The 27,648-nt window shown below is 42.1% G+C and overlaps 1 protein-coding gene across 9 annotated transcripts in view; it reads left to right on the top strand.

The window, feature by feature from the left end:
- Positions 1 to 27,605, top strand: part of LOC106567401 (peripheral-type benzodiazepine receptor-associated protein 1) — a 196,607-nt gene extending 169,002 nt beyond the window's left edge. For 5 of the 9 annotated variants that reach the window (XM_014136586.2, XM_014136590.2, XM_014136588.2 and 2 more), the window contains 12 exons: positions 407 to 748; positions 2,416 to 2,571; positions 2,860 to 3,732; positions 4,149 to 4,251; positions 5,488 to 5,630; positions 5,867 to 6,035; positions 9,748 to 9,816; positions 10,367 to 10,414; positions 16,796 to 16,908; positions 22,362 to 22,433; positions 22,712 to 22,840; positions 23,780 to 27,605. In XM_014136586.2, coding sequence (XP_013992061.2) covers positions 407 to 748; positions 2,416 to 2,571; positions 2,860 to 3,732; positions 4,149 to 4,251; positions 5,488 to 5,630; positions 5,867 to 6,035; positions 9,748 to 9,816; positions 10,367 to 10,414; positions 16,796 to 16,908; positions 22,362 to 22,433; positions 22,712 to 22,840; positions 23,780 to 24,136 — 2,574 coding nt within the window. In that variant the 3' untranslated portion in view covers positions 24,137 to 27,605. Of the gene's footprint in view, positions 1 to 406; positions 749 to 2,415; positions 2,572 to 2,859; positions 3,733 to 4,148; positions 4,252 to 5,487; positions 5,631 to 5,866; positions 6,036 to 9,747; positions 9,817 to 10,366; positions 10,415 to 16,795; positions 16,909 to 22,361; positions 22,434 to 22,711; positions 22,841 to 23,229; positions 23,265 to 23,779 lie in introns of all 9 variants that reach the window. The other 4 variants (XM_014136593.2, XM_014136595.2, XM_014136591.2 and 1 more) reach the window with 4 other exon arrangements.
- Positions 27,606 to 27,648: the final 43 nt, after the last annotated feature.

Raw genomic sequence — 27,648 nt, 5'->3', positions numbered from 1 at the left:
CGTTTATATTGGAGCAATTGCATTTTTTTTATGTTACAATCGTTTTTCTCTCCCGCTAGCCTACTCAGCGCGAAAGGAGAAACAGACACAGGGACAGGGCAGACACTTTCATGCAGGGATGAGGAAAATAATGCACATTAGGCTACTGTTTTATCAAATCAGGCTTTTAGCTGCCCCAAAATATGTTTGGAGTGACCAGCTTCAATTTTCAGTTCGCACCGATGCGACCAATGAAACATTTTACTCGCACAGCCTAAGAATCGCAAAATGCGACTAAATGGTCTCAGTCTGGAGCCTTGCAACTGCTCTAAAATATATAGTACTACAGGTATGTTATTATCTAGTTTACGTTATTATAACTATTTTAACTAAGTGTATGTTGTATGTATGCCTGTCTGTTCTCCAGGTCAATGCAGCCTTGCCCCCCAACCAGAGTCCAGTCCCAGGCCTAGTCCCAGCAGCAGCCATGGAGCAGAGCAGAGCAGTCACAGAAATCCCCGGAGCTCCGCGTCCCGTCATGTCCATCACAGACTTTCTCCCCACGGAGGACTACTCCCGTGCAAACCTTTCAACCCCTGAGCCCTGCCCCACCCCACCCCAGGACAGACACTCTCTCCAGCCCCCCAAAGCCCCCTCTCCCCTGGAGTCAGAACCAGACTACTCCATGGAGAGGTCGACCACACGCCTGGTGTCCATGGAGGAGTTCCTCAGGCAGGAGAAGGACCCAGGCTTCAGCAGGCAGCCACAGGTTGGTTGGTTGGTTGGTTGGTTGGTTGGTTGGTTGGTTGGTTGGTTGGTTGGTTGGTTGGTTGGTTGGTTGGTTGGTTGGTTGGTTGGTTGGTTGGTTTGTTAGTTAGTTATTTAGTGCTGACTGTGCTTTTTTGGAATGTGACACGTTAAATATCATTGCCAGTTTTCTGGGCAGATGCAATATGCACGGCAACTCTGATGTGTTCTTTATTGTTCCAATGTTCCCCTCACATTGTGCTTTAATCCTCTGATGATGTTCATTGCAGAAAGAAACTCTTCCTCACCCAGCCTTTCTCAACTCTTTCTCACCCAGCCTCACCCCTTGACTAGATGAACCAGTAACTCATCTAGGTCTAGGAAAGGCTGTGGGATCCTTACCTCGTATTTATCAACATGGTGCTTTAGACTAGGGGTCGTGACCCCATATGGGGTCACTTGATATGAAATGGGGTCATTGGATAATGCATTTTTTTTTTTTAAATATGTCGTTTTTTATATATATATTATAATATCGTCTTTGTATCTCAAAATCATTGTGAAGTGGTTACCCTTAAAAATCGAAATGAAAATTATTCAAATGTAAAAGATAAAATTCAACCAGAGAGCACCCTTAGCTCATGGAAAAAGGCCGCACTTGACAATTGCGCTTGAATCGTTCCATTGTGAATGGATAGGCCTGCTATGCTATGAAACCACACAATATTGCAGAGACTTTGATATTACCAGAAAATAAAGTGTGAGAAGGTTGAGGCACCGAAACTCACATTAGTACCTTTGTCAGATAGGAAAGAATTCTTATTGGAGAGAGTTTTTCAAAAGCAAACCATGCCCCCTTCCCTCAGCTGTGCATGTTTCTAACAGAAAATAGCATCAGTAAGTGTCCCACATGAGTGGTGACTGTGCACCTCCAATGCTTGGAAGAGAACTTTGGGACCTGCTTCCCAATCAGTTTGACTGTGATCCTGGCTCAGTCGACATGCCGCTAAGTGAAGTCAAACAGCTGATCAAGCTGTCATAGGACCGAATGCTGCAGACGAACCATTTACAGGTAGTGACCTGTAAATGCATTCTGACTCAAAGGGAATCCACTTCCGTCTCCCTCTGAGCATTAAAACTCATGGTACCCTTCATCAGCTCATATCTGTGTGAAGCTGGATTCAGTGCTCTCGTCTGCATATAAAAAAAAAAATAGATCCAGGTTGGATGTGACAGCAGAGATGACGTGCGTACTGTCGACCACGCCCCCTGACTTTGAGAAGCTCTGACTCGACATGTGTCAACCACACCCATCTCATTAGTGGTGGTGAGATAAGAGAGATTAAGTTAGACTAATTTGCAATTGACTGTCATAGCCACAAATAAAAAAGTCAACATTGGATGTTAATTACATCATTTCTTTGAAATGGTTGGGGTCGTGCAAACTTTCAGATATCAAAATGGAGTCGTGGGCCCAAAAAATTTGAGAACCCCTGGACTAGAGAGCATTGAGGATAGAGGCATTATACCAAGACATACCAATGTTCATAGTAACATTTCCTACTATGAAAATGAGCATTTGGAGGATTTACCTAGTCAATTTACGTTTCACTTGTATTGACATGATTGGTTATTCCACATGCTCTAAGCCTGCCCTGTTGTACTGTGTGGCTGTGCTCTGTGTGTCAGGGTTATGCTGTTGGCCTGGTGGAGCCTCTGTACGGTGCAACAGAGAACAGTAGGGGCTCGGATCTATCTGATATCCTGGAGGAAGAGGAGGAGGACATGTACTCAGACCCCCCTGGACCCACCCTGGCCCGGGGGTACACCACAGGAGCCGACAGGGTAAACATTCACTACAAACACTTGATTTTACGGATCTTGCTGAGGACAGCCTCTGTTTTTGTTACGTTTGCTTTACTTTCCCTCTTTCATTCTTGAATTCACTCACTGTTTTGACTCTTTTTTTTTTTGTATGTCACACTTCACCCCTACCTTATGCCATCGTGCCCTGCCCAACCTGCTCACATCCGCCTCCTTCCTGACCTCCTATCTCCATCTCCTATATCCAACCTCTTACCTTCAACCTGTTACACCCTCTCCTCTGTGACCCTTGACCCATGACCCCTGTAGCCAGACCAGTGGGAGGTGCCGGACAGCGACGAAGAGATTCTGGAGAGTATTCTGAAGCTTCCTCCACAGGCCCAGGCTCAGGCCTACCACTACCATCACGGTCATCATCACCTCAACAAGCACCTGTTCAGCATCCCAGAGGTCACTGATGAAGAGGACAACAGTGTGGACGAGGACTATAATAACCGTCGCCACCGAAGACAGTCCCAAGCCAGGCCCAGCCGCACACACCTCCACCCCGATGACCCCCACTACCACAGAACCCGAGACCAACCCCAGCCCCACCACCACCACCACCACCACAGCAGCAGAGCTGAAGCCAAAGAGCCTTTACCCAGACACAGTGGTGGTGCTGTCAGGGCTCGGCCCCAGCACAGGGTCCACTACGCAGACACAGTAGACAGCATCAGCTACCCTGAGGAGGGGGAGCTGGTCCTCGGGCCCAGTAAGGAGATGTGGGTGCGTCAGGCCCCCCAGAAGGCCCACCACGGTGGGGGAAGGAATGGAATGGGGACGGTTTCCCTGGTAGGCGGGCTAGGGGACAGGCTCAGAAGAGAAGCCTTGCTACGGAGTCAGATGGCGGTCGCTGCGTTAACGTCCCAGGCCACCGGCCACGCACCATGCTCCTACCTAGTCAGCAAGACCGTTCGGACGGTCAAGTCCCCTGTGGGCTCGGTAGCAGAGATCGACATTGAGTATGGGACTGACGAGGAGGATCCATTGACCTATGACCGCGGGGAACGAGGGGAGGTGGTGGTGGAGCAGATGAGTTCTGAGTGGTGGGTAGAGGGGTCACAGCCTGACCCCCTCACTCTGGCCCTGCGCCGGGGAAAACCTGCCCTCCAGGCCATTGCAGCTGCTGCAGCAGAATGGGTGTGTTCTCACTCGTTGTACCCCGTGGCTGTATTTAAATTCCCTCTTCTCTACCGGCATCTGTGTAGTTGGCTTGTCATGCGTCGCATGTCCCCTTTATCTGAGATCCTAGCGTCTGTCTGTCTGTCTGACGGCACCGTTGCTTCTCCAGACTCATTCAACCTGCACAAGGCCTGAAAAAACACCTGATCCTTATTGCATACTACTCATGTCTCTAACCCTGCAGTCCCTTACTGTACAACCTGAATGCAAGTTATTGTCTTTTGTGCTGCTGTCTTTCTCTCTGACTGTGTGTGTGTGTGTGTGTGTGTGTGTGTGTGTGTGTGTGTGTGTGTGTGTGTGTGTGTGTGTGTGTGTGTGTGTGTGTGTGTGTGTGTGTGTGTGTGTGTGTGTGTGTGTGTTTTTATGTTGACCAGGAGCCTGGCAGAGACCCTTCGATGGAGGCTAGTGCCGGGTGGAGCGGACAGGCTGAGCTCTCTCCTAAGCTGACCAGGGCAGAGGCCAGGCAGGAGCTCAATGGTCAGAATCTCATTCCTCATCCTTCTTCTCGCCACCCCCCCCTCTCGTGCGCTCTCTCTCTCTTTATCTCTGTCTCTCTTGTTCTGCGATCTATCTCTCTCTTCCTCTCTCTGTCTGCCTCTGTCTGCCTCTGTCTCTCTCTCTGAGAAAGACACCAGGATGTCAGATTAGGAGTTTGTGTGTGTGTGTGTGGGGGGGGGTACTTTAACAGGGATAGGGTGATTGGGGAGAGCGAGAGATGGCCTGTAAGCTTAGAACCGGCTTAACTCCAAAATGGCTCGTCCAGACATGAGCTGGATGAGAGGAAGAGACAACCGTGACAATAGTACCCTAGATTAGCCCACAGTGAAACCAACCAAGCTGGAGTCTCTCTCTCTCTGCATCTTTCTCTCTCTCTCTTTCCTTCCCTCCTGTCTCTCGTTCTGCCTCTTTCACTCTTTCTCTCGCTCTCTCGCTCTCTCCCTCTTTCAATCTCACAGCTGTGTTCTCATGGAAAAGCTCACAGATATAGTTCTGCTATTCTCAGCGGCAGGTGGAAGAACAAGGAACGTGCAGATACATACATAGGACACACACACATGCACTCTGCACGTACGCCCCACGACACCAGAGAGGGAGGGATCAGCAAAGATGTTGTTCTCACATACAGTATCTCCAGATATCTATACAGACCATATGAATGTGGTCTATTTCTTCTTGTCAGCTCTGCTCTGCTTGCCTATAGTCTGACTGTTGCTATATACAGATGGGCTGATCCCTCCTAATGAGATCGAACCTTGTCTCATTGGTGCAGCTTAAGTCCTAGTTAACTACAGCAGTTCACATTCCCTACACTGCCCTATAGACCTGCATATAGGTCTAGGTAATCAGTCATCATGATCACTACATCACATAGACCAGTGATGGGCACCTCTAATGGGGGTGGGGGCCACAACAAAAAGTCTGAATTCATCATAAGGGGGCGCAGTGACTGGCAGGTCTGTGTACCCACATCCATATACACACACATGCAGTCAGAGCTGGCCCAAGCCTGTTGGGGGCCCAAAACAAAACACAGACATTTTAACAGAGTGGGAGTGGGCTCTCCCGTCTGGATTTGGAGAACTGTGGGAGTGTGGGCGTGGGGGATGTGTGTGGGTGTGTGTGTGACCAGGCAAATCCAGGTGTATGCACCGCAATGCTTAGGCTAACTGTGTCTCCAAATAATGTTGGATCTGTTTGTGTGTTTGCATGAAGAGAGCATGGAGCCTGCGCGGCCTATAGGAGACAATGAGGTGCGTATCTTTGTGGCGCTGTTCCCCTACGACCCAGTTAACATGTCTCCGAACCCTGATGCCGCTGAGGAGGAACTGCCCTTCAGAGAGGGACAGATCATCAAGGTATGGAACCCAACTGGTTAAAATGATAGTATTGCCTGCTGGAATAGTGATATCCCTAGCACCATGTTTTACATACTCTCTCATCTAATCTATCATTAATTATAGGCTGTTCAAGGCAAAACGTTTATCCATGTTATGCTTCTTCCATTAATAAGTTAAGACAGTAATAGCACAACCTAACGGCAGCCATCTTGTTTTCTCTCTTCACCGTCCCCATCCTCCATTTTCCTGTACAGATCTACGGAGATAAAGACTCGGACGGGTTCTACCGCGGTGAATTGAACGGTCGTCATGGTTACGTACCGTGTAACATGGTGTCTGAGATTCAGGTGGAGGATGAGGAGACCAGAGAGACACTCCTGCAGCAGGGCTTCCTGTCTACCCACGCAAACATGGAGAAGATAGGTAGGCACAACTGTCAGTAACAGCACCAGTCAATCATCAAAGGGTTTTACATCTGTCAATCATATCAACAGCTAATCCCAGCAGGGTTCATCCCACAAGTGTCCAATTAAACAGGGCCCTTCTCTGATCCAAGTAACATACTGCCCATGGAATCAAACAATCAATCAAGTACATTTGAATTGTATAATTCTTTCTGTTTGGTGTCAGCTCAGTGGTTTGTATTGATGTTGTCAGCCTGAATACTTCACTTTAAAATATGCACCAACTGCGGTCTAACACTTTTCAACAGGTGTGGGTAGGTTCTTTGTCGTTTGTTTTAATGAAATCTCCATTGTCCATGTTGTGGAGTGGAAGTGAAAGAAAGTAAAAATGGCAATACAGAAGTACTGTAGCTATGACCATTAGGGTGAAGTGTCAGATGTTGTGAGTTTCATAACTGCCAACAGATGCTCCATTTTTATTTTTACTTTTGACTCCTCTGTTACTAGTCTTGAAATCAACCAGCTGTGACTCAATAATATACTGTACTTCAAACTTGAATAATTTGAAATGAAAGCAAAAGTCTGTGTTTCTTCACCACAATCTGTTGGGGGAAATCCTCACAACCGGTAAAACAGCAGCTGCGTCTTAGTTAATGGAAAACATTCATTTGACCTATTAACTTTTTACTGTAATTTACCCATTTACTTTGTAAGAATTAACAAAACTGGCCAAATTGCACTATTTGATTAAATTCTAAACTAAAAAAAAATTATAATAATCTGAGGGGTATCCTACTGAGCAAGCAAGATCTACTCAGGGTTTTCTAAAGCTAACCAGCTTCAGGTGGCCTCACATTCCAGCTCAGGCTTCATCCATATACTACGACGGTGGATATTGCTCGTCCACCCGCCGCTAACTCTAGCAGGCTTGTAACTGCACGTGCATATCCCACGTGGTTAGTCGAACGCCGAACTCTTCATTGAGACAATGCTGAAGCATTTATTAATGGGAAAGTCAGTGCCACATTTTCATTTCTGCTGAAATCAAAATGAAGGAAAAGTTATCTTGCAAATTCAAAGGCAAAGGCAAATGGCCTTTTAGAAATGCCTCTTTGGTGTGCTTATCAATGCATGAGCACCTTGTTTCCCACTCCTATCGATAAAATAATTGTATTAGAGGTCGACCGATTATGATTTTTCAACGCCTATACCGATTATTTGAAGACCAATAAAAGCCGATACCGATTAATTGGCCGATTTATATATATATATATTTTTTTTGTTGTTGTAATAATGACAATTATAATGAACACTTTTATTTTAACTTAATATAATACATCAATAAAATCAATTTAGCCTCAAATAAATAATGAAACATGTTCAGTTTGGTTTAAATAATGCAAAAACAAAGTGTTGGAGAAGAAAGTAAAAGTGCAATATGAGTCTTCAATATTCCCAGGTAAGAAGTTTTAGGTTGTAGTTATTAGGACTCTCTCTCTATACCATTTGTATTTGATATACCTTTGACTATTGGATGTTCTGATAGGCACTATAGTATTGCCAGTGTACCAGTATAGCTTCCGTCCCTCTCCTCGCCCCTACCTGGACTCGAACTAGGGACCCTCTGCACACATCGACAACAGCCACCCTCGAAGCATTGTTACCCATTGCTCCACAAAAGCCGCGGAACAACTACTTCAAGGTCTCAGAGCGAGTGACGTCACCGATTGAAACGCTATTAGCGCGCACCCCGCTAACTAGCTAGCCATTTCACATCGGCTACACCAGCCTAATCTCGGGAGTTGATAGGCTTGAAGTCATAAACAGCATAAAATGCTTGAAGCACACGAGCCTGCTGCTGCCTACCACCGCTCAGTCACACTGCTATATCAAATCATAGACTTAATTATACATAATAACACACAGAAATACGAGCCTTTAGGTCATTAATATGGTCAAATACGGAAACTATCATTTCGAAAAACAAAACGTTTATTCTTTCAGTGAAATACGGAACCGTTCCGTATTTTATCTAACGGGTGGCATCCCTAAGTTTAAATATTGCTGTTACATTGCACAACCTTCAGTGTTATGTCATAATTATGTACAATTCTGGCAAATTAATTATGGTCTTTGTTAGGAAGAAATGGTCTTCACACAGTTCGCAACGAGCCAGGCGGCCCAAACTGCTGCATATACCCGGACTCTGCTTGCACAGAATGCAAGAGAAGTGACACAATTTCCCTAGTTAAAAGAAATTCATGTTAGCAGGCAATATTAACTAAATATGCAGGTTTAAAAATATATACTTGTGTATTGATTTTAAAGAAAGGCATTAATGTTTATGGTTAGGTACACATTGGTGCAACGAAAGTGCTTTTTTTCGTGAATGCGCTTGTTAAATCATCACCTGTTTGGTGAAGTAGGCTGTGATTCGATGAGAAATTAACAGGCACCGCATCAATTATATGCAACGCAGGACAAGCTAGATAAACTAGTAATATCATCAACCATGTGTAGTTAACCAGTGATTATGTTAAGATTTATTGTTTTTTATAAGATAAGTTTAAGATATGCTAGCTAGCAACTTACCTTGGCTCCTTGCTGCACTCACGTAACAGGTAGTCAGCCTGCCACACAATCGCCTCGTGACGTGCAATGTAATCGGCCATAATCGGTGTCCAAAAATGCCGATTACCGATTGTTATGAAAACTTGAAATCGGCCCTAATTAATCGGCCATTCCGATTAATAGGTCGTCCTCTAAATTGTATCATAATAATTGTATTTGTCATACGAAAGTTTTACTCTGCGTGAAGTTTCAAATGTTTTCTGTCATTACTAAATTACTTGGTATTTTAACATTTTACAATTTTTTTTACACACAAAAAAACATTTGATTAAAAAAATCTTTAATCCGTCTTTCTCAAATGAAGGGGATGATAATGCAATCTTTGCGAGAGGGAGGGAATCTGATTTTATTGGTCCTCAACTGGCAGCTAAGATACTTCATTCAGGATAAGTAGAGTTATCCCTGAGTTAGCGTGCCCCGGAGCAGGTTAGTTCTGAAGGATTCGTTACCATAGAAATTTACCTGACAAAAAAGTTAGCCACGTTCATATGACTGGTTATCCCAAGTTGAACTCAGTGTTAACCAAAGTTACCTCACTATCTCCTCAAACCTGATTCGTAGGATACCCCTCTGTATGCTCTCGTAGTTTGTCTTCACTTAGACTTGATTGTGTCACTGACTGTTTTAGGATAATCATCCCAGCTTCAGCTTTTGCCAAGCCTAATTCTCTTTTAGTTTTTCATCAACTCTGTGTCATGCAAATCACTTTAGTTAGTGTAATAAGCTATGGGGGCTAATTGCTTTGGACCCCCACAAACACACACACAGGCGCACACACACCCTCAGGAACCACACACGTCATTACCCACCCTGCCAACTAGATCAAGCTGACAAACAATGTGCTTCTATTTCCTGCTTATCGTTCCCCCACAATGATCTCTGCAGATGTTTTAACCCTTTCACTTCGACTTGGTCTCACCTGCTGTGTTCTGTTCGCTTTTTATTATTATTGGTTGGTTGGTTTTTAAAATGGCTTTTTACAGCCTTCAAACTCATTCTGTCTCTTGTCTGGTCTGCTTCTTCACGATTTGGTGTCTCTGTCTGTCTGTGTTTTTCTTTATGGTTTCAAATTTGGTTTCCCTTTTTAAAACTCCATAAAGGCACTCGCTCACATGCACAGCTTCCGCGTCGGCCTGTCCCACCGCCGAAACCGAGACGATCCAAGAAAGGTGTGTCTCGCTGTCGCTGCTGACTGGCTTTCTCTCTCTCCTTTCTCCTTCCCTCTTGCCCACTCTTCCTTTGGTCTGCCTTTTTTTTCTCTCTCTATCACACTCCTTCTTGCTCACTGACCAGAGGGGATTTGTGGATTCACAGTATTAAATATACAGAACATTATAATGATCTGCCATAGACTGAGATGTAGTAGGTCGTTTTTTTTGCTGAAAATTTGTCCTAACACTTTTATTAATGCACTTGCACTTATATGCATGGTTAAAGCATTTGGATATAGGAGTTGCCATAGTTTTAGTGCGGTCCCATTCTTCAGCATCCCCTCTGATCTCCTCCATCTATCTGTGCCTCTGTCTACTCCTGTGTGACTGTCTGATATCATATCTGGCCTCAGGCTGCTCTCTGTAGGGTTGGCTTTGGTTTCTACGTTTTGGTTTGATTGAACTACTGAGTGTGTCAGAGCCAATTACAACCAGAGTGAAATGCTTTAACCTGCTTCTCTCTCCCCACCCTACCCTACCCCACTCCCGTCCCTATCTACTCTTCCAGTTGAGTCTACTGCAATGTGGGAGGATAGCTTAGAATCCTCCAGTCAAGGTTTGTAATGTATCCATCATTGGCTCTCTCTCTCTCTGCCTCACAAGCATGAAGGGACGCCCGCTCTAGCATCGACTGGAAAACTGCATGTATTAGACAAGATACACATGACATCATCATTATGAGACCTCTCTAAACCTTTCTCTAACTGCTCTAGCCTCCACCTGATACCTTGCATGTGAGTCGATCCACGCAATGAGTACCTTTTGGGTAGTGTAACTTTGTGCAAAAAAACTTTTTCACCAAACGTTTACATTCTGCCATCAAGAGCACATGTTCAATTAAAAACATGTTTTCCCATTACTATAGTAAGTGTCAAATAAAGTAACATAGTTGACCATCATCTTTCATCTTAAATCAGCCAGAAATCGCCTTGCGTCAGGGGGAATAGAATATTGTTATGTGTAACAGGAATCACAAAACAATTTAAGTTGTTATAACATGTCTCGCCTGTCTATCTATGGGTAACAGGGTTGATGTCTTATGCTTGACCAAAACACCAGGAAATGTCCAAAAGGAGTAGAACCAGCTCACCTGCTTCTACACCAATAATGTGTATAAACCGTGGATTGCTGATGCTATGTAATGGCCAATGAGAAGCTTGAAGCCACTGGCCGCTATATTAGCACTCCCCAGAAGGAGCAGTCCTCCATAGGAGTTAATGGAATTCTACAGTATTTCAATAAAATGTTTCAAGGACAAAATTCTATGTACAATGAACAAAAATAAAAATGCAACATGTAAACTGTTGGTCCCATGTTTCATGAGCTGAAATAAAATATCCCAGAAATTGCCCAAATTTGTTTACAACGCTGTTAGTGAGCAATTCTCCTTTGCCAAGATAATCCATCCACCTGACTGGTGTGGCATATCAAGAGACTGATTAAACAGCATGATCATTACACAGGTGGACCTTGTGCTGGAGACAACAAAAGGCCACTCTAAAATGTGCAGTTTTGTCACACAACACAATGCCAGAATTGGCAATTGGTATATGACTGCAGGATTGTCCACCAGAACTGTTGCCAGAGAATTGAATGTTAATTTCTCTACCATAAGCCGCCTCCAATGTTGTTTTAAAGAATTTGACAGTACCTCCAACCGTCCTCACAACTGCAGACCACGTGTATGGCGTCGTGTGGGGGAGCGGTTTGCTGATGTGAACAGAGTGCCCCATAGTGATGATGGGGTTATGGTATGGGCAGGCATAAGCTACGGACAACAAACACAATTGCCTTTTATCGATGGGAATTTGAATGCACAGTGATCCCGTAATGAGATCCTAAGGTCCATTGTTGTGCCACCATCACCTCATGTTTCAGCATGATAATGCACGGCCCCATCTGTACACAATTCCTGGAAGCTGAAAATGTCCCAGTTCTTCCATGGCCTGCATACTCACCTGACATGTCAGCCATTGAGCATGTTTGGGATGCTCTATGACCGTGTGTTCCAGTTCCCGCCAATATCCAGCAATTTCAAACAACCATTGAAGAGGTATGGGACAACATTCCACAGGCCACAATCAACAGCCTGATCAACTATGCGAAGGAGATGAGGCAAATGGTGGTCACAGCAGATACTGACTGGTTTTCTGATCTACGCCCCTACCTTTTTTAAAGGTATCTGTGACCAACAGATGCAGATCTGTATTCCCAGTCATGTGAAATCCATAGATTAGGGCCTAATGAATTTATTTCAATTGACTTAGAAAGTGCTACATCTTGTGTTTTTATTTTTGGTCAGTATATTTAAGTATTTATTTGTTGTTGTGGGGCAGTAATATTAGTACTCAATAAAAAAATATAATGATACACCTAAATGACATTTTTGTCCAGTACCGATATCCGATATTTTCCTTGCCCCCCCCCAAAAAAAACGATACCGATAACCGATATTTAAAATTTTAGGGGCCTTAAGCATTCTAGTACAGTTAAATAGTTAACACACACACATGGACGCAGCGGTCTAAGGCACTGCATCTCAGTGCAAGAGGTGTCACTACAGTCCCTGGTTCGAATCCAGGCTCTATCACATCCGGCTGTGATTGGAAGTCCCATAGGGCAGCGCACAATTGGCCCAGCGTCCTCCGGGTTTGGCCGGGGTAGGCCGTCATTGTAAATAAGAATTTGATCTTAACTGACTTGCCAAGTTAAATAAAGGTTACACACCACACTGACCCCCCCCCAAAAAAATTGTTGGCATTTACGTATGTCCCCATTACCAGTGAAACATAATCAAAACCTATTTCTTTCACTTAACTTGCTGTGCTGGTTTGTTGTTCACTTCTTCAGTCGTTTCATTCTCAACCAGGATTTCTATGGAACGCCATTTGGGTCTTTGCGTGTCAAAATAACACTATTTGACGTGTCAAATAAGCTTGTTGACCAATCAGGATCTGAATATGACTGCACATCACATAATAATTTAACGCATTCAGTCGTTTTTTACATAGTTATTAAACATTGATTACACTATCACTCGTATTTCATATGTCAGAACGATTCATCGATACGTATGCTATGATGCTGGTAAAGTTTTCTCGCGCACCTGTAGTGCCTAGCTAGCTTATGGATGCAAACACTGTTTTTCCCCAAAAACATAGCAAAATGACAATCTGTTTCAGTAGCTGTAGTTAGCTAGCGAACTTGGTAGTTAGCTAGCTAACTACATAGCTAGGTGTCATCATCTAAAATAATCCTAATTTATAAGACAGTTCTTATTTGATTAATGGTGGTCGGACCCATCCATGTGAAGCTAGCCACAATAAGGATTAGCCACAATAGTGGACTTTGCGGTTAGCCTTCAAAATAAATATTTGTATTCATTTGCGTGATGCAATGACATACATTTATTTTTAAGGCAAACCGCAAATTCCACTATTGTGCCTAATCCTTATTGTGGCTAGCTTCACAGCACATAACACGGTCCGGTCGAGCCTCACTAGCCAGATGAAGCTAGCTGGCTGCTTATAATGTTAGCTTTGGGCAACAGCTGGCTAGCTATTTTTTTTTCATGAACTGAATTTCAATTTCAGTAGGAGAACAACAAGTGGCAACCTAGCTAATACTTACAAGGATTCCTAAATCATTGCTAAGAATAATGAACATGACTGGAGTTTCTACTGGTCATTGTTTTCAGGCTGGTTGTATTGGTGCTAGCTAGGTACCCCAGAAGTTGCTGTCGAACAAATTATGCTTTAATACCAACGTGGTATTGTAAACACATCGTTCGTGGCCGGTGTTTGCTTGTTTGCAGACTTTTTTTGTACAGCTTTGACAGTGCTACTGTATCTTTTTGGACACACAAAGACCCAAACGGCGTTCCATAGTATGTATGTTGTGAAGCTAATAGCAGTGACGCTATTACTGTGTAACTCCGGTAGGGCAACATCTGAAAAATAGCGCACTCGGTAGTGTGTACCGGTGCTCGTCCAGTCGGCAAAAGCCAACATCACCCACGACAGAGAACGGTTGATTGTCAAAGGCAATGAATTCCATTATCTTGGCTTTAATGGATTTCGCCTTTGAGTTGTCTCGCTGAAATTTTCTTACTCTTTCATATGACTGCTCGACTTGTTGACTGCTCGATCCACACAGCAGACATTGTGGGCTAGGTTAGGAATGCTGTGTTGCAAGTGTAGCGCAAAATTTTACGTGCCGTCATTACGTCATGTACCTACATTATATAGGTATACATTGCAGCTTTGACATCGGTTTTTAACATCGGCAGCTAATATCGGCCAATTCCGATATGTTCACCGATATATCATGCATCCCCAAAAAATATATATTTTATGGAATAATATTGTTTTTATATATATTTTTTGTAATTGTTATTTTCAGTTCATTTGATATAATTTAAAAGTGTGCATTAAGATGTCTGTAATGGAAAATGCTTGTCATACAAATGTAGACATTAATAAAAGCATTTCTATAGCCTCCAAACAACTAGAGCTTTACAGTGATTGTGAAAACTTGGAGAAATGTTATGGTTAAGTGGGTTAAAATATTCCTAGAAGTAACAGAGGCTGCCCAGGGGCACGTCAAAAGGCTGAATTTGGCACATGAAATTCTTAATTCATATAAAATATCTGATTTATCGAATGTTCCATGTGGTCTATATTACAGGACACTTCATTTAATATATAACCATCTTTTAAAATTCAATATTGGTGCACAATTTCTACTTACAATATCAAAGGGACTCAAAAGGGACTCACTTCGTGGAACGACCCATGCGTTACACTTGATGACATCATTAACATGTGACCTCTCTAAATCTGTCTCTGACTTACTGCATCATTCTATCAGGCAGATATTAGCCTTATCCTGCTGCCACCAAGGACTGTCTGTGTTTCTCATATATTAATTTAGCGTACCGCCACTCCCAATAAGGAATAATACAAATAATTAACATTTCTGCCGAGACAAGCTTTCAACATCAGAGTGACAACAAGTTACAGATCTTCCTCAGATTCTCATCAGGTCATCCGAAAAACCTTCAAGGTAACTAGCTAGATAGCTTGTAATCCTGGAAGTGGAGCCAACTCTGTTAATAGATGTATGTACAGTGCATTCGGAAAGTATTCAGACCCCTTGACTTTTCCCACATTTTGTTACATTACAGGCTTATTCTAAAATGGATGAAATAAAAATAATCCTCATCATTCAGGTTTTTAGAAATGTTTGCAAATTGATTAAAAATAAAAAAACAGATACCTTATTTACATAAGTATTCAAACCCTTTGCTATGAGACTCGAAATTGAGCTCAGGTGCATCCTGTTTCCATTGATCATCCTTGAGATATTTTTACAACTTGACTGTGGTCAATTCAATTAATTTGACATGATTTAGAAAGGTACACAGCTGTCTATATAAGGTCCCACAGTTGACAATGCATGTCAGAGCAAAAACCAAGCCATGAGGTTGAAGGAATTATCCGTAGAGCTTTGAAACAGGATTGTGTCGATGTACAGTTCTGGGGAAGGGTACCAAAAAAATTCTGCCGCATTGAAGGTTCCCAAGAACACAGTGGCCTCCATCATTCTTTAATGGAAGAATTTTGGAACCACCAATACTTTGCTAGAGCTGGCCGCCAGGCCAAACTAAGCAATCGGGGGAGAAGAGCCTTGGTCAGGGAGGTGACCAAGAACCCTGCTGGTCATTCTGACAGAGCTCCAGAGTTCCTCTGTGAAGATGGGAGAACCTTCCAGAAGGACAACCATCTCTGCAGCACTCCACCAATCAGGCCTTTATGGTAGAGTGACCAGAGGGAAGCCAGTCCTCAGTAAAAGGCACATGACAGCCCGCTAGGAGTTTGCCAAAAGACACCTAAAGGACTCTGACCATGAGGAACTTGAACCCCATCGAACATCTCTGGAGGAGACCTGAAAATAGCTGTGCAGCTACGCTCCCCATCCAACCTGACAGACATTGAGAGGATCTGCAGAGAAAAATGTGAGAAACTCCCCAAATACAGGTGTGCCAAGCTTGTAGCGTCATACCCAAGAAGACTCGAGGCTGTTATCGCTGCCAAAGGTGCTTCAACAAAGTGCTGAGTAAAGGGTCTGAATACTTATGTGATATTTCCATTTTTTTTCTTTTTATACATTTGCAAACATTTGTAATAACCTGTTTTTGCTTTGTCATTATGGGATATTGTATGTAGATTGAGGGGGGGGGAAAGATTTAATCCATTTGAGAATAAGGCTGTAACAAAATGTGGAAAAAGTGAAGGGGTCAGAAATACTTTCCGAATGCACTGTAATAATTGTTAGCTAAAATACAGTAACGTTACACTAGCTAAATCATTTTTGGGGTTAATATAGACTTGGCTGGTGATGTCATTAAAATTAAATTAAACTGTCCTTGATTTTCCCCCCTCACCCCCTCCTCCTCGCTACTTCTGCCACCGCTGCTGGAAATAAAACTTAGGGGAAACATTGTCTGCTTGCCTGGTGATAATGATGATGATCTCCTTAAATGCATTTCCCTCTTCTCCATCTCCATTATCCTCCTAACCCTGTTTCATTTTCTTTTCTAAGTGACATCACTACATGAACTCTCATGTCTTTTCGTGTTTTGCACTTACAGTTCACTAACTGTCGAGTGAAAACAGGCTAAACTGGCGTGACTCTTATGTGACCTGCAAGGAAATGGACCAAAAACATCATCATCAAAGCCAGCCACTGCTATTGTTAATCTTTTAATCTTGGTTTTCCCTGTGATGGTGTGAAGCTAGCTGTGCACTGCATGATTCTGAGTTACAATGAACTGCATGCTGACATGGAGGTTGAAATGAACATGGTGTGCCACTCAGAAATTGTAAAAAAAATCTGGTCCGAAATTTGACTCTGTATTTCTGTGTTGGATCGACAGATCCCAGCCAGTCTGGTGTTGCCATGGCGAACCCAGCAGGTCCCATTCCTCGCAGGATGAAGGCCATCTTTGACTACGACCCTCGAGAGAGTTCTCCCAACGCTGACATTGAGGTAAGCGACATACATGATCGTCCCTGTAACAAAAAAGGCTTGTGTTATAGTAACATTTTTAAAAGAGAGCAAAGTACACATTTCTGATTCAATTGACAAGAAAGCTGTAACTATAATGTTCTATTGTTTGCAATGTTCCCCCGGAACTGCCGTACAGAAGAAAGATCAGTTCATGCTGAGAAGCAGAAGATTGAACTTCACTCAACTTTCTAGAGTTTTCCCTGTTTGTTAACACCTATCAACATTTCCTTTTACTGTGGGAAATGTGATCGATTCAATGCAATATTAGCCACTTTGAATGCAACATACAGTACCAAAACAAAATGAACTATGCAAAACTAACTATGCAAGATATTTTGTTGTAGGCAAAGCACATTGGAGTAGGATTCTATTGCATTGACAGGCACGACTCAGGCCCGTATTCTACAGACCAGTGAGCCATAACCATTCAGAGCTGCAGTAGGCCTATATGCAAACAGATCATTGCCATATATGGATCTGTACCATTCACTTTGAACTGGACTGTGTTTATAGCATGAGCAGTCGTGAGTGGATGTGCTTGTTTAGAGATCAAAGCGAGAGCTACATGTAGCAACGTGTGCACATTTGTTCATATCCTTTGCTAGTTAGTGAGTTATTAGCCCAGTTATAGATCACTCCCCTGCAACGGGGGAGTGATTGCTTCCTACAAGAACACAAAACGTGCATTTCTAGCCATCTTTGAAAAGTTAGGTAAAGAGCTGTTTTTTGTCTTAAAGGGGTAGTGTTGTATTTTGAGACAGGCTTGAATAAGCTAAGTAGCCAATAGGCAGAGGGTAGCATAATTTGTCTGATTCTCTGTAGTAATGGTATGGGAATAATGATGTGTTTTATTTTGTAAAGTGGTTTCTTGCATCAAACAACACAAAATGTTCAGTCACCTTGTCTGAAAGGACAAGTGGATAAACAGATAAACAAGTCTCATGGATTGTAGGCCTACATTGAACACCACACATTGGCTGCTACTGTATGCTGAATAATAGAACAGCTATTAATGTTAAAATGTTATGGGATACATGTTAAATGTTATGGGATACATTTTTTTTTCATTGTTTTTGATGGTAGGCCACTCTGGTTGGCCTACATTATGATCAAATAGCCACAGTAGCCTACTTGACCACTGTTAAAACTGTAACTTAACGAGGGTACTGCCTACTGTAGTGCTATTGTAACCATTGACACCCAAATAGCTGCCAACTTGATCCATGGCTTGATCCATAAACTTGTATCCCAGGCTGAGACAGAGTCACCTGAAGCAGTAAAGCTAATTGTGGTAAAATGTAACATGTGCATTCTATCTGAACATTTACCATCATCATACCAGCAATATGTTACATGTTCTACTCAAAATGAAGCCTGTCTGGACTTCTGTTATCGTAACATCCCAGGTGCGTATTTTTCCAAGTCACTACCCAATCTTGGGGGTTCAGCTCATCCCAGTCTACAAACGTGTTTACAGTGAGAGAAGGCTAAAAAGGTGGAGATTGAAAGCTGGACTCATGAAGCTACTGAAGCCCTGCAGGACTGTTTTGAGTCCACTGACTGGGTGGCCCTGATGGACAGCGTCGATGACCTGGAAGAGGCAGCGGATACTGTCTCTGAGTACATTCGTTTCTGTGAGGATCTCGTTATTCACAAAAAGAAAGTCAACATGTTCCACAATAATACATCGTGGGTAACTCTGGAATTAAAAGAGCTCCTCAATCAGAAAAAACAAGTGTTTAAATCAGGTGGCAGTAAAGGGGAAAGGAAAAATCTTCAGAGGCAACTCAAAAGCAAAATCAAGAAGTGCAAGGCAGCCTACAAAGACAAATTAGAAAACCTTTTCAAGAACAGTAGGAAAGCCTGGCAAGGGCTACAAACCATCACAGGCTACAAACCAATAACATTGTATGACCATCAAATGATCTTACTTTTGCAAATGATTTGAAAAGTTTCTATTATAGGTTTGACGTATGATTTTACATCGCAGAGGAAAGTGTCCTTTGACAATGTAGACAGCATACCAGCTGTTGATTTACAGATCTCTGTGAATGACGTCAAGCAATACTTTCAACATGTCAACCCACGAAAATCATATGGTCGAGACGGCGTTAGCAACAAGGCACTTCAGGCATGCGCAGACCAGCTCGCATTACCGTTCCAGAAGCTGTTCCAGCTGTCACTGGACAGTGGGATAATTCCAGACTTATAGAAGAAGTTGCTGATTGTCCCAGTAGCTAAAAACAACATGCCAAAAGAAAATAACGATTTAGCCTTGACATCTTGACCTATGACATTTTTTGAAAAAACAAATTCTCTCTCTCATCCCAATTAGATCCAAAACAATTTGCCTACCGTGTCTCCAGGGGTGTTGATGATGCGTTACTGGTCATGTTGAACAATATCTACAAACATTACGAAAAGGCAAATAGCCTAGAGAAAATGTTATTCATTGACTTCAGTTGCGCGTTTAACACCATCCAACCACACCTACTGGTGGATTTGGGTGTCAACTCTCTACTGATCAAGTGGATTAATAGTTTCCTTGTGAACTGTACTCAACAAGTGAAGTTAAACTCCGCCATCTCTACATCTAGAATGGTTAATGCAGAAGCCCCTCGAGGTTGCGTACTTTCACCAATACTGTACACACTGTACACAAATGATTGTCAAGCCTCTAACTCAGCCCACAAATGTGACTCACCACCTGGATTCGGTCTTATGTAGCAACATTTGAATTTCTGTTTTTTTACATTGGATAAAATTAGTAACTCAGAGCTACAAAATGGTATATAATACACTGCATTTGTGGAAGCAATGGGAAAGTAATTCTGCTTTGAAAGTTGATCAACTTGTAAACTCACGTTTGGGAAAACTGTCTCAATCTTTTGGTATTACTATTGGAGAGCCATTTTTTGTCTACACCCATTCAGCATTGTTCACACCCTCTTAAGCCTTAGCCCCACCCATCTCTTTAAGGGTTGATCCATGCGTGCTGTACTAACTTGCCAGCTACTTCCAGACATCTAAGAGAGCGAGAACAGCTCACTGAACATTACTTGCCCTAGCAGAGCTGGTTAAGCTGTTATGTTATCCAGAACGTTGGTGACTGCAACTGTGCTGTCAGATTGTCCATTCGTAAATTCAGAGCGCACACTGGACACTCTGGCCAATAAGTAGTGTTGTTCCGAAAGCTATGACCTCACAATGACAGTCAAGCACCCAAGCTAACTGGCTAACATTGGCTAGCTACTTCCAGACACATAATGAGAGAACACCCCACTCTGACCATTTGGTTAAGCAGATTTCATGTTATCCAGAGCATTGGTGACTGTAACGGTGCTGCTGGCAACAATTTAATTACGCTTTATTGCCGATGTTTACTGACACCGGACATATTCAACAGGTGTTGAGCATTCGAAAATGTATCAGTTATTCTGTGCTCTGGCACACTAAGACGAGAGTCTTTTGTTAAGAAATGTTGCTAGATAGCTAGCTAGGTAAACAATTAATACCAGCGCAAGACATAATGTTAGCTAGCTAGCTAACAGTACGCTAACTTGAAATGAAAATACTTTGTAAAAATTAGAGTGGAGTCTTTGGATAAGACATGTAGCTAGCTAGCTAAACAATGGACCATAATCACAACTCATGACATTACTGCCCTGCATGAATCTGCAGGTGGCTAACCAAACAGGTTCTATGGCTATAACTAGTCAAGCAAATTTGTCTGAGATACGAAGAATAAGAGCATACACATAATGTTAGCTAGCAACCCAGCCAGCTATTGTTAACTAGCTAACAGTACACTTGAAATGATACCACTTTCTGTCAAAATCTGAAACGTGTAATATCTGAAAATGTAGCTAGCTAGACTATCTTACCTGTGGTCTGAAATCGGAGTAAGTTAGATAGCTAGAGCGAATTTACTAGCTAGTTCGTCTATCAACAGTTGCAGTGACATTCTATTGAAATGCATACTTGCATGGAGTCTTTTGCTAAGACATGTAGCTAGCTAAACAATGGACCATAATCACAAATCATGATGTTACTACCCTGCATGAATCTGCAGGTAGCTAACCAACCAGGTTCTATGACTTTAACTAGTCAAGCAAATGTGTCTGAGATACGAAGAGTAAGATCATACACAACGTTAGCTAGCGACCCAGCCAGCTAAAATTAGCTAGCTAACAGTACACTTGAAATGAAACCACTTTCTGTCAAAATTAGAAATGTGTAATATCTGAAAATCTTACCAGTATACATCATGGTTGGAAGCGTCTCCTGTCTGATTCCATGCCTGGTTGCCCTTCGTTTGACAATGTAATCCAGACTGGTGTGTTCTCCATCTCCTTAGCTATCATACTTGAATTCCACTGATTTCAAAACTCGGTCCTCCAGAAAGTGGAGAGCATACACATAATGTTAGCTAGCTAACAGTACACTTTAACTTGACAATAGGTTTATGCATTTTACTACGCGCTACATTTTTTTAAAAAGCAGCGTCTGACACGATTACCTAGACATACTGACCAGCTCCAATAGACAGACGCATGCTATATGGCAGACCAATCCAAACACATCTCTCTGCATGTCCAGCCCACTCATTATCTCAGCCAATCATGGCTAGTAGGAATGTTGCTCGCTTTTTCTGTGGCTAAACCAACTAGGCTCGTAATTTAACAATTTTATTCGTATTTACAGATGGCATACAAGTTTGATATTAAGGCACATGAAAGTAAACATGTTCGAGAAGGCATTTATGCCAATGAAAAATAAATAAAATAAATATAAATTACATTCAAACAGCCCTCCTGTGAAGTCGTTTCCTAAATCGGGTCACAAATACTTTAAATTTGCAGATGACACCGCTGTTACGGGTTTTCTCTACCCAGACCAAGCCTCTCTTCAAGGTTTTGACAGGGAAATGGCAGAATTCATCCAATGGTACGCTTTCTTGAAATAAATGTTAAAAAAACTAAATCAGAAGGAAAAAACTCCACTACCCCCTACGAAGATCAATGGGGAATCAGTCGATAGAGTGACCACAATGACTGTGCTTTTGAAAAGATGAAGAAATTGCAACAGAGAATGTTTTTTTTACGCAAACTTTACCATTTTAATGTCGACCGCCATATCTTACAAATGTTCTAGAACTCTGTTATGCGGAGTGTACTGTCCTTTGGTATGAAATGCATGTTTGGAAACATGCGAGTGCAAGACCAAATCAAGCTTCAGCGCTTGATCAAGACGGCAGGGAGGATAATTGGACAGTACTCATCCCTTTCACTCAATACTCAGTCACAGCAGCAGCCGGACAATGGGAAAGAGACTTCTTCAAAAGAAAATCAAAACAGAGATATATGTTGGACGATGCATATATGTATAATGCATCGTCTGTTGAATCTGGTCTTCTCTATCACCCTCTGCAGGCTGAGCTGACCTTCAGTGCCGGGGACGTCATTTATGTGTTTGGTGACATGGACGATGACGGCTTCTTCTATGTAAGTGTACAAGCATACACCTTTTCCAAAGAGAACAATGCAGCTATCTCTCATTTAAACAAAAACGCTGAGAAGATTGTAAGCACTCTCTTTTTGATACCGTTTCAACACTTTTAAAGGCATGACCATTTGAATGACAAGGGAAGATTTTGGATTAGATAATAGTAACATTAGTTGTTCTTGTAGTAGTAATACAGTTGTAGTTGCTGAACAGACAGGCTAGCAGACTGTCTTTTTTGATTGATGTGGGTGTCTAATGTGTATGCGGGTGTTTCCAGGGCGACCTGAACGGACACAAAGGCCTGGTCCCATCTAACTTCCTGCAGGCTATCCCAGAGGCTCCTCGGAAAGCCCCACCACCTGACCCTCAGCCTCCACCTCTAGCAGAGCCCAGGAAAGAATTACAGGTGCGTCTGTGTACGGGTTACGCCTATGACACTGTGGATACATGTGTACAGTACATCACCAACTGCTTTGTGGCCAAACACTGATGATGGCCTAATTGCCAAAACGTTTCTAGCCCGTTGCTTCTCAAAGCACAAATAGAAGCATGAAAAATTGAAATTGCTTTTGTGAAGGTGGATCCCCCACACAGCATTTGATGTTGCAGAAGACTGCCGATCTTTCTATGCACTTATTATCGACCATTTTCCAAAATATTCCCTTTTCATTTTGTTTTCATATCTATGCTTTTTTTAGTCGTTGTATGCATTTGTCTTTTTTTGGTTGTCTCTATAATTTCCGTTCTGTTTTTGCATTTCTTTTGTCCTTCTGTTTCCTGCATGGCCTTTTGCAGAAGCAAAAACGAACTGTGCACTTTAAGACTTGAGCGTAAGTGTCTCTGGGGCGGGAACACCCTCCCAGCAGAGTGCTTGTAACTAGTGTACCCTACTCCCTCCACCTTGTGCTACTCTTTATCATTATCCTTCCTACCGTACCAGTACTAGTATGTGTAGTGTCCTGTCTTTTGGGTCCCCATGTTCATGAGATCAGGCCCAGGGTGGTGTGTTGATGGGTTGAGATTTCTGAACAACTGGGTATTCTCCGCTTATCCATTCCCTACCCAACCGTTCTCCTGTAGCCCTTGGCTTCCATGATTATTTTTAGACTCCCTGATCTTTAACACGTTTAGCTTTAGAGAGTAAAATGTTCTCTCTGTTACGTGTTGATGTTAGTTAATGTACAATGTACGTTACTGACTCTTAGTAGGATTGTTGTTGATAGTATGTTACTTAACAGTTTTATTTGGATAGACAGATTCAGTAAAATACTGATAACAATAAAGAAACAAATGATCAGAAAGTTTTCTTTTCTTATACTCTGTTTGCATGGTTTCCTTCCCCAAGGTGAGCCCGAACACCTCCATGGAGCAGACAACACCAGAGGAGGTTCCACATTCACCCCTACAGACAGGGGTGACTGGCCCAGTCTACACACACCTCCACTACCTAGACCTGAATCCATCTGCAGCAGCAGCCATGATAGACCCCTCCTCCATGGACCCTGGCCCAGGCGCATACTACCCCAACCCAGCCCCAAGACAAGCCGCCCCCAGAATCAGCACCTCTCCACCCCACGTTCCACCAGAAAACCCCTCACAAACAGACCAGACGGATGTCTCCCCACCAGGCAAGAAAAAGAAAGGCTTCTTCTCCAAAGGGAAGAAGCTTTTCAAAAAGCTTGGATCCAGCAAGAAGGATTGAAACTTGGGACATTTACCCCTCCCCCCTTATTGAAAGCACTTTTACATGTTTGTTATCAGTCTTCGTTGTCTTAGTCTTTGTTAATTTAGTTGGAGTGTTCTGTAACTACAGATACACTAACTTGTCCTTGGCCGATATTATACAGCTAAATATACAGCTTCAATGGGCTTTCTTGATAATACTACTAAACCAGCTATCAATAGCGATCAATAGCAATGGATTTTTGTTTAAGGCACTAACTCCACTATGGTGCGTAGGACAAAGCCTATGAAGAGATTATTGTTTTTAAATGACATTTTTGTAGGGTTTTAGGATAAATGTCGAAAATAGGATCTGTGGTAAACACAGGCTTAGGAGATCTAATACGTTTTTTATGAGATGATCTTCATCAGCTAACGTCACTTTTTAAGAACTTTGAAGCATTTATGTTAGGAAAAAAAGCACATAAAGGCTTCATAATTCATAAAGGTTATGTTAACTGACTGATATTAACTCATAGAACAGAAAGTATAAGATCTCCTAAGCTTGTGTTAACCTCAGACCTTATTTTCGGCGTTTATGTATCCCAAAACCCTGTTCTTTCCCCATTCATTTTCCGCATAGGAATGGTTGAACAAACCAAAGGTAACTAATTTCCGTTTTTTTACGACTACAAGCTGGCGAGCTCTATATGTGGAGAATATTTTGTCTGTATCCGAAATGGCACCCTATTCCCTTTATTGTGCACTACTTTGGGAATAGGGTGCCATTTCAAACGCAGAGATTGTCATATATAAAACATGGCAGCATCACTGACAGCATGCTAATGAGCATGTTGAACTATTTAAACTCCTAACCTGTGCTGTGCTTACAGGCTGCCTCTAAATACCCACCAATTACCTAATACGTGTTAACCATTAGTAGTCCACTCCACTCTGTGAGGGTTTGTACTTGATGTTAATCTGGAAGTAATCTCTGGAAGGATTGGATTTGCTTTGAGTTGATCAGATACAGATGCAGAGGTGACGTTCAAATGCTGCTCTAGACTCTAGACTCCCCATCGTTAGCTTTTCTATGGTCCAACTCTATCCGTGGTCCAACTCTGTCTGTGGTCCAACTCTGTCCGTGGTCCAACTCTGTCAGTTAAACTGAGGATGGAAGAGAGCATCTCTTTATCTGTTGGCTGTTGTTTCTCATCCGTCACTTTTCAGATCGATCTGGAATCTATTCTACATAGATGTATTTTAAACATCAGTTTGGTCAGTGAGTCCCTCTCTGTCTCATATCAAAAGTATTGTAACTAACTAGGATTCTTTTTAACGCTAATTGTACACTTTCACTCATTATGAGCTCACTACAGTATAGCTGAATGGAAGTTGTCCCTTTAACAACAACTCCGTCCATTTCATTACGATTGACAACCATAAAGTAATTTATTTTAGATCTTTGTGTTGAAGTTGAGTATGTTTGGTAAATTGTGTTTTTAGTGTGAGGAACGATGGGTCTTATGGCCTCCTGAAGTGTGTAGACAAAGCGAGACTGACGGTGGCGAGACTGAAACCTATCTATGCCTTTCTGTCTAATGTTGGCGCACAGACCTCATACTCATGACGTGTGTGTGTGTGTGTGTGTGTGTGTGTGTGTGTGTGTGTGTGTGTGTGTGTGTGTGTGTGTGTGTGTGTGTGTGTGTGTGTGTGTGTGTGTGTGTGTGCATGTCTGGGCGTGTATGGGGTAATTTCCTGTCACTGTACTGTCATAGTATAGTGTCTTAGTCCAGGGTCTGTCTTGAGTCTGTCCTTATTCTTTCGATTTAGATGTTTATTTTCCTCCATTTTAGGAGTGTTGTAAGGACAATGAACACTAAAACATTTGGAAGTGTTTATTTTATTCTACCATGGTTAACAACCCGACTCATGCACTGTAACTGCATTGTTTGATCCAGCTGCTCCATCCAGTATAATATGCAGTAATAGTTTTCTGAAGGTGTCCAAATGACAGGCGAAGTTAGTAAATGTAATAAGTTGGTTTTATTTGTTTGTTGGGTTGAATACAGGGCTGGTGTTAAATGTTAATAATTTCTCAGGTTCAACTAGTTTTAGTCACTCAGCTCTGCTCGGTTGAGCCACCTCGGCTCACTAAAATGTGTCTGTTGAACCGTAGAGGGAGATTCTTGCCAAAACATTAGGTGCTTTATCCGTTACTATAACGAGTAGATACCAAGCATGAAACACCAGGGGTGTGTTCATTGGGGTGAAATAGCTAGAAATATACCGCATAGAACAGATGTATGTTATACCTAATAACAGCCTATGTGAGGCATGTCTGTTCTATAGGCCACAGTTTTATCTGCAACATTCTGAACATTGCTTGGCGACACCTGACTCCAGACGTTGGAGGAGGCAAATCTGGTTTCTTTGATGTTATGAATGTTTTGAGTTTTATTTATTTATAATTTTAATTGTATAGTTCTATCAGTGTTACAAATTAAAAGGGACAATAACGAATAGCAGAAAATGAGGAAACATCGGTTGCGCCACTTTTAAGCTGGCCTTGAATAATCCTGGTAAGAAAGCAGAGATGATAAGGTGTCAGTACTGTACTGTACATGTCGGGTTGTACTTTAAAGTGGCTGAACATTTACAGTGGATATTTGTATTCCTTCACAGCCTTTAATGGACCAATGTTCCCCTACCTACCTGCTCTAATCTGTAGTCAGAAAGCAAGTAGCATTCATTGTTATTGCAAGCTTTAGGAGCGTACTACTACTGCCCATGTCTCCACATAGGCTACATCTACCCTGCTCTGCTATCTAAATAGGACCTTAACCCTTAGCAAGCATTTTGATATAGTTGATATAATATTTAGCCTTACAAGACCTGTTTAGTCTTAATATGTTGTTTACACTACTTTATTGATTGCATGCATAATAATGATGTTATACCCATATTTGGCCTTATTTATTATTGTCATATTTCTGTATAGGTCTAACGTTACTTGGCGTTATGTTTGCAATATTTTAGTCATCTGATTGATTATTGATGCAGTGGAAGCCAAGTGTGGAGTATTATGGAATTTCAGGAGTCTATGTGTGTATGTGTATTATAATTTACAGCTAGCTGTATGTTACTGTAAGTGAGGCACTATGGGGCTTTGGACTATAAGGTATGATCATATTTTCAAACAGAGAATGGAACTTTTTTTGTCTTTCCTGACCTGTATGTATGCTTTCTTTTGAAAACAAGGGGAAGATTTACCTTTTGTATCTTAAGGTTTGTATTACCCATTTTGGAAAAGCTCACCTGTAAATATGTTTTTGTTTTGATTTTGTTAATAATGTTTTTCAGATGTCTTTTTGCATGTGGAGGCAGTGTTGTTGATTGAGGAACAATAACTCAGAAGTAGTGCACAGAGGACTTGTTGACTTGAAATGGTGGCGATTTCTTTCAATATGGATCTTTTTACAGGAATAAAGTATATTTTCACATAAAAAGCAGTTGTGCTGTGGATTATTATGTGAATTTTGATTTTGACTT

Source organism: Salmo salar, chromosome ssa13 (genome assembly GCF_905237065.1).
Source record: "Salmo salar chromosome ssa13, Ssal_v3.1, whole genome shotgun sequence".
NCBI lineage: Eukaryota > Metazoa > Chordata > Actinopteri > Salmoniformes > Salmonidae > Salmo > Salmo salar.
This window is presented reverse-complemented; position numbering and strand designations above follow the sequence as displayed.